The 19522-nt window shown below is 43.2% G+C and overlaps 1 protein-coding gene across 1 annotated transcript; it reads left to right on the top strand.

The window, feature by feature from the left end:
- The first annotated feature begins 7501 nt into the window (after positions 1–7501).
- LOC115638869 (keratin, type I cytoskeletal 19-like) lies at positions 7502–14392 on the top strand. Its single transcript, XM_030540890.1, has 8 exons — positions 7502–8080; positions 9229–9311; positions 10199–10355; positions 11554–11715; positions 12177–12302; positions 12531–12757; positions 13366–13496; positions 14367–14392. The coding sequence occupies exons 1-8, from the start codon at positions 7502–7504 to the stop codon at positions 14390–14392; spliced, it is 1491 nt and encodes a 496-aa protein (XP_030396750.1).
- Positions 14393–19522: the final 5130 nt, after the last annotated feature.

The raw sequence follows: 19522 nt of genomic DNA on the forward strand, positions 1-19522 counted from the left end.
GGACTAGATAACCTCCTGAGGTCTCTTCCAACCCTAATCTTCTATGATTCTATGCTCAGATAGGTCTCTTAGACTGTGCCATAGTCTCCAAAGGGAAGTGGTGGAAACCTCATCCCTATAAATTAAGGAGAACAACTTTGCGTTGGCCAACGGGGCTGAGGGAATGGACTAGCTAACTGGGCGCGTCTTTTCCAGTCCTAACTTCTATGTCAGAAACTGCCTGTTACTGTATAAACTGCTATTGTTCCCAGTCTATATGTACAGCCCATACGGGCAGGTTCATGTGAGTTTGTGGATTTCTTTCGGGATACTATGCTACACATTAGGTTTTTTAAAAAAAAAAAAAACGGGGGAATTGAGCACAGCAGAAAGAATCGGGCTGACAGCTGTGGAGACTGAATGCCGCAGTATAATACGAGAAGACAGGCCTGGTGACTTCTAGGCTGTCCCCTAAGAATGGACTAAAGTAACCAATTCCCTTCCTAGAGGTCATTGGGCTATTCCTCTGAACTAAGCTGATTTCAGCCAACTGAACTCAGCTTAGTAATCTAAAGGTGGAAGATTATGTAAGCCATTACCAACCCACGAACAATCCAGTCCCACTCTGAGCCACACACTGGGTTGGGTTCTCAATGGGTTTGTGACAGCTTCTGTCAGAACCTGATCATCTGTGTTTGTGCCCCTGGGGACTCAGTGGAACCAGACACATTTTCTCAAATTCTAAGATTTTGTAAAACTAAAGATTCATATGTCCCTTGATGCTTCAACCACCATTCTAGGGGACATGTGTCCATGCTGATGACGGGTTCTGCTCGATAATATTCCAAAGATTGACACATGTTCATTTTCATCATATCAGTCACATGTCACCAGCAGAAAGCTGTTTTTCCTTTTTGGTGGTTTGAGTTCTGTAGTTTCCACATAGGATTGTTGCTCTTTTAAGACTTCTGAAAGCATGCTTTACACCTAGTCTCTCTCAGATTTTGGAAGGCATTTCAGATACTTAAACCTTGGGTCAAGTGCTGTAGCTATCTTTCGAAATCTCACATTGGTAACTTCTTTGCATTTTGTCAAATCTGCATGAAAGTGTTCTTAAAATGGACAACATGTGCTGGGTCAGGTCATCATCCGAGACTGCTATAACATGAAATATAGGGCAGAATGCAGGTAAAACAGAGAAGGTGACGTACAATTCTCCCTGAAGGAGTTCAGTCATAAATTTAGTGAATGCATAATTTTTTTAACAAGTGTCATCAGCATGGAAGCATGTCCTCTGGAATGGTGGCTGAAGCATGAAGGGGCATACGAGTGTTTAGCGTATCAGACACGTAAATACTATGCAATGCCAGCTAGAAAAGTCCCATTAGCTCTTCCTCTGCCTACATTTCCGTGGGTCCTGGCCAGACAGGCATTCTGACCCTGGAGGTATCTACTTAGACCCTGGTCTTGAGTTGCTGGGAATATAGCCTGCATGTCCCTGCCAAAGAAAGCCAGGCGGAAGAAACCATAGGTGCTTGAACTACCAGTGCTGGGAGTGCTACTTCACCTCCTGACTTGAAATAGTTTTCATTAGATCCAGGGTTTACAGTTTAGTTCAATGGCCCTCAGCACCCCCACAACAAAAATTGTTCCAGCACCTCTGGCAGGAACCACCGAGTGAGAGAAGTGTCTCCTGGTAGTGTCCCTCAGGAAGCAGGTAGGAGAATTGCAAGAGGAGGTGGCTGGTCTGAGTAGCATCCACAAGCATGAGGACTTCATCAACAGGACACATGTGAAGACATCAAGATGGAGGATGCTAGCTGACTAGAAAAGACTACCGCAGCACTAGAAAAGAAAGGAAAACCAGGTGCTCTGCAGGGAGGAAACTTAGCTGCTGGCCAGCTTGGGCAGTAGGGCAAAGATCCACCCCTCCACCCAAGTCCCCCACTCATTGAGGTCAAGAACTGGTATGCTGTACTACCAACAGTAAGAGAGGAGCAGGTCCCAAAGGCTGAGGAAGAGGAGCCATCTGCCCCAAGGCTGGGTGTTCACAGTCCCCACAAGATGTAGGGTGGTGGTGGCTGAGGACTCCCTTCTGAGGGGAACAAAAACATCCATCTGCTGACCTGACCTGATGTCCTGGGAGGTGTGCAGCATGCCTGGAGCCCTGATCTGAGACAGTACACAAAGTTTACTGAGGCTCATCTGTCCCTCTGATCACTAACCCATGCTGCTCATCAGCGCTAAGTGTGCAAAATGCTTTACAGAAATAAAAGAAGACACAGTCCTTGCCTCAACAAGTTTCTAATCTAAATCAGACAGTCAGAGGAAATGATGACAACAGACTAAGATGAAGGAGGGAAGGGATGAAGGAAAGTGACAACAAATAGAGGAGACGTGATTCGTGTTATGTGAGGAATGCTGTTTATAAGCGTTGATTTTTTTTTCTTTTCTCACTGCAAACAATTACAGCAAGAGATGACGAGCAGCTGACTGAGGCACAGGCTTAGGCTGAAAACCATAAATTTTGAAGAGGAATTTAAAGGTGGAGTGAAGATGTTCAGTGCGCTGGGACAGGGAGGCTGTTCCATGAGTAGGAGGCAGCATGAGCAAGGCACTAAGACGCAAGTAGGAGAAGGCAAAGAGAACAACAAGGAAGAAGTGTGGGCTGAGCACAAGGAAGGAGTCTCAAGGCTCAGTGTGGAATGGATCTTGGGAAGCTGTCAGCACTGATGCCAGCAGTTGTGATTAAAATGATTTGTGCTCTCACTGAGAGGCAGAATCCCCAGCCCATTCACAGGGGAGCAGAAACGAATACGCATTACAGCATCAGCAAAAAGAGATCTCTGTAGGGACAAATGAACAGATGCTACAAGGTGTGAATGAGGAGATCAAGAGGAGACCGCTAGTCACACAGAGTGCAAAGTGTTTGCAAAGAGCATCTATTAAATACTGGGTGCTGAAAATAATTATACAAGAATACGTGGAGTCTAGATTTTGTTGAATACTCGTATATTTTATGGTACGATGTAGATACTCTAACTTCTCCAGATAAGTCTGTTTGTAATGTAGATCTGTTTTTTCTGTATTTATTTATTATACAATTTGTAACATTTCTAAAGATATATGTAAGTGTAAACTGATGATTACCAACCCTGAGGCTGTGAGCTCTCAAGACTGGGACTGTTTGTTTGTTTGGCCAGTGCCTAGTACAGTACGGCTGTTCCGCTGGTGTGGGATCTGTACATGCTACTGCAATAGAAATAACAATAAATAATAGTTATAATTCACACCTCTTCTTGTCTATTGTCTCCACCTAGTCTAACACTGTGTTAGTATCAATGGCTGGAAATGTTCTATGCTGTAAAGTGGTCACATGAATGACAAATCGTAAATGTATTGTACAATATTTCAAAACTATTAAATACAAATAGAAGAATCATTTCAGAATCTATCTATCTATCTACCTGGCTGTCTGCTTGCATTGGACTGACCACCTAATGTCTGGTGTTTGAAGCACTTAAAATAGTCCAGCTCTGTTGCTCACTTCCCATATTCACACAGTGCTCTACCAGTACATTTCCGTGTTCAGCTGCAGGCTCCGGCATTGCCTCCTATTCCAATCCATCAGTGCACACACAACCCAGCAAGAAAATATAAAAGGAGGGTGAACTGGCTTTGCCTTCGCTCCCATTTCATTCTTCCTGATATTCCCTAATGTAAGTTTCTTTGGATTCTTCTTTGCCATGATGATCGATCGACGATGATGCCCCCAGTATGTAAATGCCAGGATTCTTTATTGCATCATGAAATATCAGCAGACTCTGCAAGCAGATTAAAGCCTCCAGACAAGAAATCGAGGAGGTTAGGGATAAGATTCTATGAGTAGATGATTCTGTTCTTGTTGCACACGCTTTACCACACCTGCACTTCATCACTAACAAATGTGCTGAGATAACTCAAAGCTACGAACTAACCACCTGTGTGAGAGAAACTGAAGTAATGTACAATATGGGCACCTTGGAAGGCATATTTAAGACCTAGGACCACAATCAATGTTGCCACATTCAGCATGGTAATGATTTCATTTACCTGCTTGGTATTTTGTCAGACATGGTCATTACTGACCTGTGAATCATTAGCCCGATAAAAAGGCATAGTCTGAATTTGAAAGGTTGCAACAGTAAAACTGCAGTCAGCACAGTATCCCACACCCACCCACATGCAAAAATCAAAGTCCACAGTTACTGTAGAGTCCTGATTTCCAACTTACTCTCTGTCACACATCAAAGAACTGGAAAAATTTAATAGATGACGCCTGGCAGCAATTATGCAAATTGTAGAAGGTAATTCTGACAAGTGACAAGATAAAATCATGTCTAACAAGGTTGCACAAACATCAAGGAAGCAATGCTTACGAAAGAAAGCTCTGCTGCTTTGGACACACCCTCCTCACGGAGCACCCAGGGCTCGGAGAGAAAATATTCTATAGTGGACTTTTGATGAACAAAAGAACCAGACAGAGAAAGAGAGAGAGATGTCCTGAAAATTAACTCTGCCCATTGTTATAAAAAGCCATCGGTGCGAAGGTGCAGCAGGAAATTAATCATTTTGGTAACACATGATGCTGCAAGTTTTGAAGCAAAAGGACAGTTTGCTGTCACAGAGAGCAGGAGAGAGTCGGAGCTGGGAGTGACCAGACAGCAAATGTGAAAAACTGGGATGGAGGTTGAGGGTAATAGGAGCCTATCTAAGAAAAAGACCCAAATATCAAGACTGTTCCTATAAAATCGGGACGTCTGGTCACCCTACGAGTAGCAAACGTAAATGCATTTCCCTCTCGGATCCATGGCAGGGCCTGTACGTCAAGCAACGGAGTCTTTAGCTAACTACAAATGTACAAAAATCTCCCTAAAATACTGAAGGTGGAATTGACAATGAACCTCTGTTTGTGCTGCATGTAATTCAGGCAAGGTTTGCTGTGCTGGCAAGAAAGTGGAGCTCTGCTGTGGTAAAATGATACCTCTGAAAGAGGGTTCAGAATGTTACCCCATCCACAAAAGCTGCTTACCGAGGACAGCTATTGGCTAATTTCTTCAGAGATCCTATACAGCAGAACCAAAGCTTCAAGCAATAAAAGCATTATATTAATTTCTGTTTGTTCTCGGAGCCTCACCCTGACTCCAGTTATACTCCAGAGTACAAACAATGAAAATCAGGTTTTCCTCCCTGCAATCTTCCTCATGACTGTGTCTTTGCTGACTTGCATTTGGGGAGTGAGTGGGGCACATTTCTGAAGGGAGGACTGGTTTGTGTTTGTAGCACCGTAGCCGAATTCAGGACCCCTGCATGTAATTCTTGGCTCTGCCACAGTTTCATTCTCTGACCTTCAGGCAGTCACTTCCTCTCTCTGTGGAATGATTATTTTAATACAGTTGGGGGTTTCCATGTATCGCATAATTAATGAATGTGGCATCTACAGCCTTGTGACAGGCATCCTCTTTATCATTTGAAGTCTAAATAAATAAATCAGTCACTTAAATGGGGATCATAGGACCCTAATTTACATGAATGGGATGCTGATAAACCCATCAAGATTTGGGAGGCACTTGGATATTATGGGATGAGGGCCATATAACTGTGTAATACAGAGAGCTATTCCTACCAGTAAACAGGAGATGGTTTGGGAGGCATGAATTTGGAGGGATTATCTTTCAAATCCCAGAGGAGAAGGACTTGGAGAATTAGATGCTCACAACAGCAAGTAGTTTTTCAATAAGCCTTTATTCTCTAATATGGAATCCCTTTCTCTGTCTCATTCAGGCAACACAATATAGGAATTTAGCTTCTCCTTATACAGAGAGATTCTGATTGCTCCTAAATCTCTAGGTTAGTGCTTCCAGATCCCTGGCACAATATCTCATGCTAGTGAATCTCAGCTGTTCACAGATGACTGGTTCCAGCTGGGTGTGAATAGTTCTAATCATTTTGCAAAGAAGTCCCTCTCTTCTGGAGTGGCAGCTGACACCCTCTCTGTCTTCTCTGACAGCACCACAGTCCAGCTAAATGAAGGTTCACCACAACTTCTCCCTTAATGAGCTAACTGTGGGGAGGGAGGAGGTGAGACTGACCCCAATTACTACTAATAGTTGCTTGTAAATTGCGATGTTAGGGAAAGTGTGCCTTTGTGCACTTGAAGAGAAAAGCATCCAATCATTAAGATGCCCTCTTGGCAAATGTTACTGGCCTTTTCGGTAGTATGCCAGTTCTGTGAATTCTCTTCTAGTTCCCACCTGTATCTCATAGCGGTAGCGGTGTCCAAACTCTCAGAGCAAATCAGAAAGTTTTAACACCAATTACTGTGCAGTTCAGAAATGAGAACAGCTCTTCTCACTTTCATTTCCCTGCACAGTATAGATTCTTAGACATTAGCAATGGAAATGACCTATTCAGTCACACCTAGTCCACCCCCTTGAAGGCAGCCAGTTGTTCCTCCAGTACTATTAGAGGTCCAGCTTTACATTCTCTATTTCATGAGTTCCCAAGAGTTTTTCACACACACAACAAATATTAACAGGGAAATTGTCCATGGACAACCCCACCCCCATTCACCACTGCATGGACCATCTCCCCTTTCACTCACCGTCACATAACGTCCATCTGGCATCTACAGCAATCATTTTACATGGGTAAAGTAAATTAGGAAAGCATTTAATGTATTTTTTGCTTATTTTAATGCAGTTTTCAGCTGAATACAAGGAGGAGGGGAACCAGTTAACCAGCCAAATCTCCACAGACCTCCAGCAAGTACTCCTTGTGGATCGTCAGTGATCCACAGACTACAGTTTGGGAATTCCTGCTCTACTTCCACAGCCCAACAATTCTCTTTGTTAGGCGTGTACTGGACCTAGCATCTGTCACAGTATGAGGAGGAGACCGGAATATTTATATCATGATATCTCAGATCTTTCCACTGAGAGGTTCATCACTATTTTCACTTTACTAAAGCATGACTCCATGTTTATTCATTCATTCACTTTGATCTTCAATATCTACACCCCAGCATCTCATGTGAAAAACATGCTTATTAAAGAGAAAATAAAAATTTAAATAAAATAATAACATATAAAGAGCTATCTGTTGCAATAAGTTGTGTTATTTCTTCCCTGTATATAATTTAGGGCAGCGTTTTTCCTGGCTTCTTCTTGCAAAATTTTCATCATAAAGAAAATCTGATGATTCATGAAACATCATTGTGAGTGTATATTTGAAACTAGCTACTAAAGTGTAAATTAACTTCCTTGTGTACTTGGATTTCTGGAGGGAAACTCTTTGGGAAATTATTCTTGGCATGAACAGCAAGACTAGCCAGCCCCATGGGAAGAAGAAACACCCTATTGGTGACACCCACTGTGGAAGGTATAAATAGAGATCTGTGCGGAGAGAAAATCTGCAGTCTGAATTTATATCAAGCTGTGCCTCTTGCTTTGGGCTTTGGGTTGGATTCTTAATCGCTGTCGCTATGAGCTACAGCACCAAGCAGACTGTTACTCTCTCTACCAAAGGGAGGAGTAGTGGTGGTAGCTGTGTGGTTGGAGGTGGTGGTGGAGGAAGGACCTCTTCAGTCTCTTCTGGAAGATATAGCTCCTGTGGGATAGGCAGCAGTAGAGGCTTTTCGGGTAGGAGTTACAGTGGTGGAGCGACTTGTGGAGCGGGACTGAGTGCTGGTAGCTTTTCTGGAGGTAGCTATGGAGGTGTCTTACCAGGAGGTTTCCCAGGATATGGCTATGGAAGTTGTTCCAGCATTGGGTTCGGTGGTGGCACTCCCTGTGGATATGGAGGTGGCTTTGGTGGTGCAGTTGGTGGTGGCTTTGGTGGTGGTGTTTATGGAGATGGCGCATTTGTCACCTGTGATGAAAAGCTGACCATGCAGAACCTTAATGACCGCCTGGCTTCTTACCTGGACAAGGTGCGATGCCTGGAGGAAGAAAACGCTGCCCTAGAGTGCAAAATCAGGGAATGGTATGCCCATCATGGACACACCGGTGTACCAAAGGATTACAGCTGCTACCACAAGGAAATAGAGGATCTTCAAAATCAGGTGACATTTTTTGGCTGTATTCCCCATTCTAAGAGCTTCCCTCTGAGTCTCTGTTCAGATGCTATTTCACTTCTGTAAAATGTTCTTTGCAGACATAAATTAAGGCAACTCCTTCTCTGAACTACGAGTGAGGGTGTGAAAACTTATGAGTCCATTTACAATTTGCCTGTTCTTGACCAGATTTGTACAAAGAGAGAAAGGTTACATAGGCAGGAGACAATCTGGGCCTGGTCAGTACTCCTCCTGAATGAAGTTTGTAACGGGATGTTTTAATGTATTTATACCCAAACGGGAGATGGGAAGAGAAATTCATTCATTAATCCACTGACTTATCTGCATTATTAGATAGTGTCCTGTCCTCAGTTTTCCCAGTTTCTAGTTAAAATCTCATTTCTATTTCAACTAACTTTGGGTTCCTATCCAGAGGTGGGGGTGGGAAAGGGAAATATTCCCTTAAAGAACAATAAGAGAAAAAGAATACTTTGTTACCACTAGTTTTGAATGGGCAATTAAATTTTTGTAAAAAATATTTTCCAAGTATATTCTGAAGAAGGATTAGTCAGATAGGAAAAACAAAGCAGACAGATTCATAGGGTGCAGGACAGAGATACATGCCAAATGCTGAGCTGTAATGTAAGTCTTGCAATGAAAAAATATAAACTCGTAGTTACGAACTCTAGACCAAGTTTGAAAATGTGAGGTTTGTTATAGCAGGCCCCAGGGAGCACTAATTATAATTGCAAAACTGTTAGCATCTTAACTGTGTGTTTTTACATATTCATTCATTTCACCTATTTCACTACATACACTTGGGCATTTCTCCATAGAGCAGAAAAATTCTGGGGCGGCAAGCCATGGGGGGCGCTCTGCCGGTCGCCGTGAGGGCGGCAAGCAGATTTCCTTTGGTGGCATGCCTGTGGAGGGTCCACTGGTCCCGCGGCTTCGTGCCGCCGAACCCGCGGGACCGGGGACCTCCCGCAAGCAAGCCGCCGAAAGCAACCTGCCTGCCGTGCCTGGGGCAGCAAAATACCTAGGGCCGCCTATGATACTGGGAGAGTAAAAAGACTGAAATTTGCAACGTGACACTGAGTATAACAGAGTGAAGAGACTTCAGGGCTGAAAATCCCCCGGACTCTCTTCTTTTCCAGATTGTTTGCGCTACCCTAGACAACAACAAGATCATTCTGAACATTGATAACAGCAGGATGGCAGCTGATGACTTCAGACTGAAGTGAGTACTTCTCTGTACCAGACAAACCTGTCATTCTCCTCTTGTTCCCTTGTATCCTAGTCCCAAATTGACAAATGAAGAAATCCCCCAACCAAGAATTACTGGAATTCCTGATTCATAAGAGGTTGTATTTTTGTGAGATTTTATTCTTATTAATTATCTGTATTAGAGTAGCAGCTATGAAGCTCAGTCATGGACCAGGACCCCATTGTGCTAGGCACTGCACAAACACAGAACAAAATGACATTCACCGCCCCCAAAGAGCTGACAATCCCATTAGAAGACAAAAGACAACAATGGATACAGATAGACCAAGGGGGGAGCACTCGGGAACAATGACACAGAAGTGGTGGTCGCAGATTTTGAGATGTGCCTTTGGTTTTTGACTCTATAGGTGCTAGAATAGGGGCATTTCCAAGACAGAGTGTTTGAGGCAACAAAGAGTTTGCTTGTGGGGTTTAGGGGGCTAAAATATAGGGACAATGGATGCATGTTGGCATGAGTCCATTGAAGGTAATGGAGCTATGCAGATTTATACCAACTGAGAGTCTGGCCCATGGATTTTTAGTAAAGAAAAGAGTTTAGATTATTTCCCAGTGGAAGGGCAGAAAAATTGGGGCATGACATCTTTGTAGTAATTCCATTAGAGAGGAGAGGGGCAAAAAAAGCTGAAGAAGAAGGTATTTGGTGAACCAAACCCCAGCCTTTGAACACACAGATAGACTAGGCAGCAGACCTCGTGTGTTATACTTCATGCACAGCTATAAAGGTAAAGATGAAAGAAGTGAAACTCAGACCCATCCATAACCAAAGTGCAGATGCCAGGAATCTTCAGTGGTGGGTTCTGCCAGGGGCTGACTTTTCTGTCATTCTTGTCCATGGCTTAGGTATGAGACTGAGCTGGCCCTTCGCCAGAGTGTGGAGGCCGATATTAATGGCTTACGCCAACTTCTGGATGAACTGACCCTGTGCAGGTCTGACCTGGAGGCGCAGCTTGAGTGCCTGAAGGAAGAGCTGTGTTGTCTGAAGAAGAACCATGAGGAGGTAGGAACTCATTCCCGTATATAAAAAAATTAATTTTGTACATTACTTACTACAGCAGTGGGGACCTGATCCTGATTAAAACACCAGGGCACGAATGCAACTATGACCAAGAGAATATTAATAATAATCTGCATTATTATGATATTGCTCCTTTCACAAATCCTGTTTCCCAATCATATTAATTCTAATTTGAAATATACAAAGGGTGGAACCTGTGCCGGAGTAATTGTCACAAGCAGCCCAAGAGCTCAGGTCCAGCCCTCTAAAGTTTCTGAACAAAGTAGGAGTTGAGTCTTAGGAAGGAATGTCAAGCTTCTGGGAGCTCCTGGGCTCTGCAGAAGGGGAAGGGGAGAGAGCTACCTCAGGCACTAGCAGTGAGTTGGATACATCTTCCACCTGATTTGTCACAGACCGATAAAATTACTTTTCTCTTCTTTGGCATGTTTCATCCAAAGAACTTAACTCAAAACAGTGCAAATGTTTCATTGCAAAAAGGCAATGAATCAGTATTAAAAACTCCACTGTGAGGTTGGTATTATTCTCTCTGTTGTGAAGCCAGGCTATCTAAGGAACAATTAAGAGAAGAGTCTGCCTAAGATCCCTCGGAGACTCTGGAGCAAATCGAGGAATAGTAGGTCAGGAACTCTAACCACTGAACCAAGCTCCCCTCTCTTAAAAGATAATAATGAAAGAGCCAACACATTGAGACTTGCCTAAACTAAGGCAGTGGAAATGGGCTGACTGGATTTGGAATATAGAAGAGACACACACAAAAATGGTAGCTGTTGTGAAAATATAATCTGTTAACAGCACAATGTGGCTATCACAGGAAAACACCTCTTATGCAGGATCCAAGTCACAAAGTGACACACAGACCCATGTGAAGATGAAGTATAAAACATGTCAGTTTGTCCAGCAAAAATAGTCAGGAATTCCTTAATTTGCTGTGAATAACCATCACACATCCCAATAAACACCCACTGTTTCTTTACCTCAGGAGTGCTCACTGTGGAGTTTTGCTTGGAAATCATCTGTGGTTTCCCCATTGGGCTGGGTCTATACTGGAGAAGATGCATCAGAGACAGTTGTTGTGACTGTCAGAAATGGGCCCCAGGATGTAGAGCCTCACGGACAGTGGCTTGATGCTCTCAACTCATTTTTTCCTTTTTAAACAAGCTGATCTGCGTTATCTTTGCAGGAAATCAATTGTCTGAGAAGCCAGACCACTGGTGATGTCAGCGTGGAGGTCAATTCTTCTCCTGGCCCAGATCTGAAGAAAATCCTAGAGGAGATGAGATGCCAGTATGAAACAATGATTGCGCAAAATCGCAAAGAGGTTGAGGATTGGTATGAATGCAAGGTAAACTCATCACAACTGTAACTCTCTCAAGCAAAAATACAGGAGCTATTTCAGAATCACACAGTCACGCCATGGGGAGAATTTATTCCTGTATCATAAGTTCCAAACATGATCAGCACAGGGGTATAGTGACCTGGTGCACAGGGGATGGAGGCCCTGTGCAGGTACGGTCGTGTGTCTCATGGAAGAATAGGGTTTGCTACATGTCATTATTGAGGGGTGTTGGTGGAACAGTGGGCAAGCCTGTCAGTTAGGACAGAGGAGAATTACTGGTGAAGGTGTGAGGGGTCTTAGCATTGGAATAGCAAGGGGAGTTACAAGCGATAGATGAGATCGATTCCAGTGTGCAGAAAACTTGCCCAGCCACTACCCATCTTACATCTTTTGTTACCCACTCCTAGACCCACCTGACAATTAAAACCCCCCTCTGAAGCTCTTTATTCTGTGTTTCTGGTTTTCAGATTGAGGAGCTGAATCGTGAGGTCATCACAAGCAGTCAGGAGGTTGAGTCGTGCAACAACCAGGTCTCTGAACTTAGACGTCAATTGCAGACCCTGGAGATTGATCTGCAAGCCCATCTTAGCCAGGTATGTGATGTCGTCACCATTGATATCTCACCTGTGACACACTGACATCTGCATTTCTGGACTGATGGGGACCAGCCCAGCCTGGCACTCTACGTAGCCGTGACGATATCGCTGACAAACCGATTTTTAGCAACGATTTGCTTTTATTATCCTCAACTTCCTGCATCCAAATGGGTTTAGTTTAGTGCATGGCTACACTACATGTGGGTTTTTTGCTTCAATTCTTAGAGAGACAACCTGGAAGCCTCTTTGGCTGAAACCGAAAGTCGCTACAACAGCCACCTGTGCCAGTTACAGCAACAGATCACCTGTGTGGAGCAGCAACTGGCTGACCTGCGAGCAGAAATTGAGTCCCAGAACCACGAGTACAAGGTCCTCCTGGATGTCAAATGTCGACTGGAGCAGGAGATTCACACTTACCGCTGCCTGCTGGAAGGAGGACAGCGTGACATTGTGTACGTAGACTACAGACACAGCGGGGCATAAAGCAAACACCTATGCTGTGATCTGTGCAATGTGTGAGATCTAAAACCACAGAGAGTGTGGAGATTCAGGGGGTGCAGAGGCAGTTGTGAAAAGGAAAGAGAATTGTAACAAGAGATTAACCTAAGCATTTCAAACCTGCATAAAAGACCCAGTCTGAGATTTTGCCAAAAGTCCAGGTCATTCCTTCTTTTATCCCAAGCATCTGGCATGTCCCCAACTCCACTTCGTTGTGAAACAAGTGCTATAAATAATTAGGCAAAGATTTTTCCTGATTTGGAAACAAGGGATACAGCAGACCCTGTTTAAAAAGCCCATTGGCAATGGCAGCCTATGACTAATTTATCCTTTGTGGGCAAAGTTCGTGGGCAGAATGACTGGCTTGTAGTGATGTGGTTTTGCTTTTCTGCTTGGATGAGGTGGAGTGAGGGTGCTGGGGAGCTGTGCCGGCCAGGTCCTGGCTCTTTGCTGGATGGGGAGTGATTGATGACAGGCAAAGTCACATAGCTCCACTGAACCTACAATCCCATTGTAAGGTTGGTTTCTGTTTCATTCACCAAACATTCTTTCCTTGTCATAGTGGCCTGGAAGGAGGGATTGGCGTAGCAGGTGGAATAGGAGGCGGAACGGTCATTAAAACTTCCCACTCCTACTCTTCATCTTCCCACTCTCACCCCCATGTCACATCTTGCCACCCTGGTGACCTAAAAGGTAAGAACTGACTTACCGTATAAGGGAAACTGTTTCTTTAGTCCTCTTCTTATCAATAGGGCAAGAGAGAAGCTGTCAAACCCACTCTCTGTTAGGTGGTTCTGAGGTGCTGTGGCTCACCTTTCAGGACCCCGTTGTAAGGCAACTGGAGAGCCTGGTAGGACATGGTGACACAAGAGTGGTATGGTGTGGGGAGTGTTGGCAAGAAACAGGACCCAATGCAGCTGTGACTCTCTCACTATGAATTATGAATGGTGCAAGTGAGGGAGAAGAGAGCTAAAAGAGAGGGAGGAGGAAAGAGGGAAGAGAAAGAAGTAGCCTGAAGTGGAAGCAGGGAGAGAGAGGGAGAGAGTCTAGAGAACTTGGAGAAAGAGGCTGGAAATGGAGGCTGGTGTTTTGTAGGGAGAAGGATGAGGCAAAACGTCCTTAAAACAGAGAGACGGAACCAACGAGGTGTTGGTGGGGGATGGGAAAATGGCTCCAAGGCCACAAACAGTATCTCCGGGAGGTCCGTCCAGCTGATGGGGGAGCACAACAATGTACATTTGCAATCTAGGAAAAATAAAACACCTTTGGGGGCAGAGTGAGCTGGGTGTCTAGGGGACGGACGTGGCCAGGGGGAGGGCAGAAGGAGCTGTGCTCGTGCATTCCCAGCACAGCGGCTAGCTCGACCCGTGGGATTTATATTCTTTTCTTGTATTCTAAACACATAAACAATTTGGGGGAAGTTCTGGAGCTCATCAGAATTTATAGTCAGCAGAGTGTCTGTGTGAAGCCCCCACCCTCAGGATATATCTCAAAGCCTAATGCTGCAGGGAAGGTTTTACTTCCTTTCTAAGCAAAATGACGGTTCTATTTCTCTCTTTCCAGGACATGGCAGAAAGGTTTGTGACTAAGAAGAGAAACCCAGCATCTTCCAGTGCAAGACCCAGCGAGCAAAGACCCACCCACGGACAAAGCGAGAGCTCAGCCAGCACATTCACTGTGCACCTCTGCAAAGAGCATGGAGAAGAGCTCTTCCGAATTACTCAATGCTGCTAATGCCAACACTACTGTCCTAAGAGGCCCATGTGAGCTTTGGTCCACCTTCCTGCCTATCATGCTATTTGCTTCTTCCATTCTGTGATGCTGTCTGTGTCCAATCACAAGAATTACTTACTTGAGTTAATCTGTACTTCTGCTGAAAAAGTGTCTCTAATAAAACTTTGCTTCTGCCTGATGCAATCAAGAAACCTGTGTCTGGGAAATGATTTCCTCTATCAAACTTTTCAGTGGTTTCTGGTACTGGGTTAAACACAAAGCCATATGCTGAGATAGGTCTGTTAGATTGTGCCTTAGTCCCCAAGGGGAAGTGGTGGAAGCTCTACAATATGAATCATTTAAAACTGGTCTGGAGAATAAACGATGTAGAACAATCTGGCTTTGGCAAAAGGGCTGTGGAAATGGAAGAGTTGATTTAGCAGGTTTTTCCCTACCCTAATGTCTATGGTTATGTATCAGACACTTCCTGTTACTATCTGAGCGAATATTCATTGGATACAGTCCCATTTTGCAGCTAATGCATGAGGGTCTATGCGAGTTTCTCTGATATGACTATGCGAAATTTTAGTTTTAAGAAGAGGAGAATTAAGTGCAGTTGGAAGTGTCTGAATGACACCTTCGGAGATCTACTGAACAGGCAGCTTCAGTACAAGCTCCCACACACTCACACTAATCACCACCAATATATTGCAGTGACAATCTCTGTTAGGGGTTAGATGAAATGTTGTTCTCTATAAGCCGTTGCATCTCTCCTGAGATCACCAATGAACAGGCCTATTTTGACAATGTTGACACCTTCTCACTAAGAAATGGACTGAAGCAACCGATTCCCTTTGTACAGGTCACCAAAGACTCATGGGACCACTCCTTTGGTCACTACCACTCCAGCCTAAACTGAACTCAGGTTAATAACCTAAAGATGAAAGGTTATGTAACCCATCCCCTGAACAATCCAGTCCTACTCTGAGACACACACTGGGTTTGGTTCTCAATGGGTTTGTGACAATTTCTGTCAGAACCTGGTCATCTGTGTTTGTGCCCATGAGGACTCACTTGAATCAAACACGTTTTCTCAAATTCTAGGACTTTGTGAAACTATAGTTTCAACCCAGAAGTGAAAGTGGGACAGTGGCCATCTTGAAAATGTTCGTTTTATGGGTAGAAATTAGATAGGGAGAAAAGAGGCCGAGAGAGAGAAAGAATGTAAAATGTAGTATGAATGTTTATAGGTGTAGATCTATTCATCATATGCATGTTTTATATAAATAAAATGGAAGCATTTAAAAAGTTAATACAAATTTTAGAGGTATTACTGGTTCCACCAATATTCCATGTTTTAAATAATAGGAATGTTGCTAGAACTGTTAACACCTTTACAACTTTTTAATGTATCCGCTTACAGACCTCTTGGAATAGTGGCAGAGAAGGAGGGCAGAGGCACAAGGAAGGTGCTCTGGCTACAACTGATGATGGTGAGGAGGGCAGAATGTAGTTAAGGCAGTTGGGCCACTTCCTTTAGATGCGGTACACAACAATCAGTGTCCCATGTGCCCACTTTGTGGCAAACAGGAGAGCTGTGCTTGGAGCAAACACAGTATTATGGAAGCATCATAAGTTGTTAGCATTTTGCCAGCACAGTCCAAGAAAGAAAGCCAAAACTGTACCCCATCCCTCAACAAAAACAAAGCCAATACCCCCTCTTGCCCTCCACAACAGCACCACGTAAACACAGCATCCCACAGTTGTACATTGCACACAGGAAGTCACAAATATCATCTGCAGTAGCAAGAACTTTGCTGGCCTTCGTTTTAGAGCAGGGCCCTACAGATGTTTCAGTAATATGTAATGGCACAATGTGGTGAATCAATAAGTATGATACTGTGCCACGTGGAAGTGAATATTACATACACAGAAGTGACAGATGCCAACGAGGCAACTGCACAAACATAAAAAGAAGTGTGTGTGCATAAGCATGCATGTGCACGAGACCTGGGAGACTACTCATATCTGTGAGAATCAGGCCCCTCGTAACTGCCACTTTTAGCTGTCTGCTGTGCTGGGGTACAAACTGGTATCCTCTGAGGACAGTCACTTTATGTTGGAACATGCCTGCTATTGGGGAGCTGCATCAATAACAGCAATGTGGAGAACTGATGGGGAGGAAAAGACTAGTGCAGACAGAGCCCTTTGACGTGCAGAGCTATCCAGACTACTAACCCTTATTTACATGCACATTGGAAAACATAATCCCAAGTAGACATACAAAATGATGGAGTCTAAATTTGCTGTCAAGAAAGAGCTCTTGGAGTCACTGTGGATAGTTATCTGAAAACAGCTGCTCAATATGCAGCAGCAGCCAAAAAAGTGAACAATGTTAGGAACCACTAAGAAAGGGATAGAGAATAAGACATTAAATATCATAATGCCATTATATAAATCCATGGGATGCCCACACCTTGGATACTGCGTGCAATTCTGGTTGCCACATCTCAGAAAAGCTATATTAGAAATGGAAAAAGTAGAGAGAAGGTCAATAAAAATTATTAGGGGAATGGAACAAGCTTCCATATGAGGAGAGATTAAAAAGACTGGGACTATTCAGCTTGGGAACGAGACAGCTTGTCATAAACATACAGTTAAGGGTTAATTCCTCTTGTACCTGTAAAGGATTAAGAAGTTCACCTAGCCCAGCTGACACCTGGCCAAAGGAACCAATGGGGGGACAGGATGTTTTCAAAGAGGGAGGAGGGAAATCAGTCTGTGTCTGTTCAGAAAAGTTTGTGCTGGAGTGAAGGATCCAGGAATCAGCCATCTAACATTTCTTAAAAGTAATAAATATTTAGAGAAGGAATGTATTAGACTATGTTTATTTTCCTTTGTGACTTCGTTTTGCATAAGAGGGAGAATCAAATTGGGTGTCTTCGTGTAACTAAGGTTTTTGTCCAGAGGGACATCTTCTGTGTTTTAAATCTGTTGTCTGTGAGAGTAGCTTGCATGCTAATTTCACGGAGGTATTCCTTTCACCCTCTTCCTTTAATTAAAAGTCTTCTTTTAAAAAACCTGATTATTTTTTCCTTGTTTTAAGATCCAAGGGTTTTTTGGATCTGGGCTCACCAGGAACTGGTGGGAGATGAATCATTCTCAACCCTGCCAGGAAAAAGGGGATAAAGACTGGGGAAATATTTAGGGGGAAGACTGAGTTTCCAAATGACTCTTCCATAAACATTTGTTTAAACTATTTGGTGATGGCAGCTACTAGATCTAAGCTGGTAAATAAGCTTAGGGGTTATCTCATGCAGGTCCCCACATCTGTACCCTAAAGTTCAGAGTGGGGGGTGACACCTTGATATAGCTAAAGGGTGATCTGATGGAGGTCTATAAAATCATGACTGATGTGGAGAAAGCGAATAAGGAAGTGTTATTTACTCCTTGTCATAACACAAGAACCAGAGGTCACCCAACAAATCTAATAGGCAGAGGGTTTAAAACGAACAAAAAGCAGTATTTCTTCACACAACGCACAGTCAACCTGTGGAACTCATTGTCAGAGAATGTTGTGAAGGCCAAAAATATAACTGGGTTCAAATAAGAATTAGATACATTCATGGAGGATAGATCCATCAATGGCCATTAGCCAAGATGGTCAGGGATGCAACTCTATGCTCTGGGTGTCTTAAGTCTCTGGCTACCAGATGTCAGGACTAGATAACAAAGGATGGATCATGCAACAGATGCCTGTTCTATGCATTCCCTTGGAAACATCTGGCATTGGCTACCGCTGGAAGACAGGATACTAGGCTAAATGGACCTTCGACCTGACCCAGTATGGCCACTCATATTCTTATGGCTGTGAAAAAAAATCAAAATGTGTGTGTGAGGGAGGAGGGGGGCAGATGAGCAGTCATGAGACAAAGAAAGATTCTAATGAAAACACAAATTCAAGGAATCCATTTGTGCTTGCCCAATTTTGGCAGGGGCAGGGGTTCTTCTACCCCCATACAGAAAACTCACTTCTCTTTAGCTAGAAAAAACAATTTTATAATTAAAATAGATTGAATCACCTGAGAAAAAAACATGGGTTTAAACCAGAGAAATAAAAGATTAATTCAATCCAACTAGTTTTGTGAGGACCCTTGTGGACTATAGTTTCCATGGATGCTGAAGGCTTGGCCACAAGGTTCCACCATGTGTACCCTTTGCTTTGGGAAATCTGAGTGCCAGTCCAGTTCAGACTTTCTGAGATCCTGAATATCCTGAACAGGACTTTGCAAAGATGTAAAAATCAGCCCAGGGTCAGCCTAATGGACAATACATAAACAGAATGATTTTGCTAAATCTGAGCAGAAATATTATGGCTGCAGTGGCTAAAATCAGGTCTGGAAAACCTACCTTATGGTGAGAGACTCCAGAAGCTCTAACTATTGTATTTATCAAGACAGAAAGTTAAGAGGTGACTTGCTCATGGTCTATAAATACACTGGGAGAAGATTTTGGATAGATTTCTGATTTTTTTTAATCTAGCGGACAGAAACACAACATCCAGAGGCTGAAGGCTAAAGCTAGACAAACGCAGGCTGGAAATAAGATACATTTTTAACAGTGAAGGTAATTAACCATTAGAACAACTTATGTAGGGGTGCAACTGAGTGTTCATCACTTGACGTCTTTAAATCAAGATTGGATATCTTCCTAAAAGACATGCTTTAGCTTAACAATAAGTTATGGGCTCAGGTGGTAAGAGTGGTCTCTTCTGGCAAAACTTTTTGTCCATGATGGTTTTTTTTAAAATAAAAAATGTGAATTCATATCAATTTTGCCTAATTGTTTTGGCCGGGGGAAAAAAAGAGTTGAAATATTTTAGAAAAAAACAAGTTTCATTTTGACATTTCCAAAATGAAGCATTTCTATTTTTTAATTCAAAATGACATTTTGTTTAAAAATTTACTTTAATTTTATTTTAAAAAATTAAAAAAGCTTAAAAATGA

The sequence above is a fragment of the Gopherus evgoodei genome, chromosome 23 (genome assembly GCF_007399415.2).
Source record: "Gopherus evgoodei ecotype Sinaloan lineage chromosome 23, rGopEvg1_v1.p, whole genome shotgun sequence".
Lineage (NCBI taxonomy): Eukaryota > Metazoa > Chordata > Testudines > Testudinidae > Gopherus > Gopherus evgoodei.

Bases quoted from the DNA above. Each gene is read 5' to 3' on its own strand.
- LOC115638869 (XM_030540890.1), top strand. From the start codon at position 7,502: ATGAGCTACAGCACCAAGCAGACTGTTACTCTCTCTACCAAAGGGAGG. The intron at 10,356-11,553 runs GTAGGAACTCAT...TTATCTTTGCAG, and splicing joins TGAAGAAGAACCATGAGGAG to GAAATCAATTGTCTGAGAAG. The intron at 13,497-14,366 runs GTAAGAACTGAC...CTCTCTTTCCAG, and splicing joins CCACCCTGGTGACCTAAAAG to GACATGGCAGAAAGGTTTGT.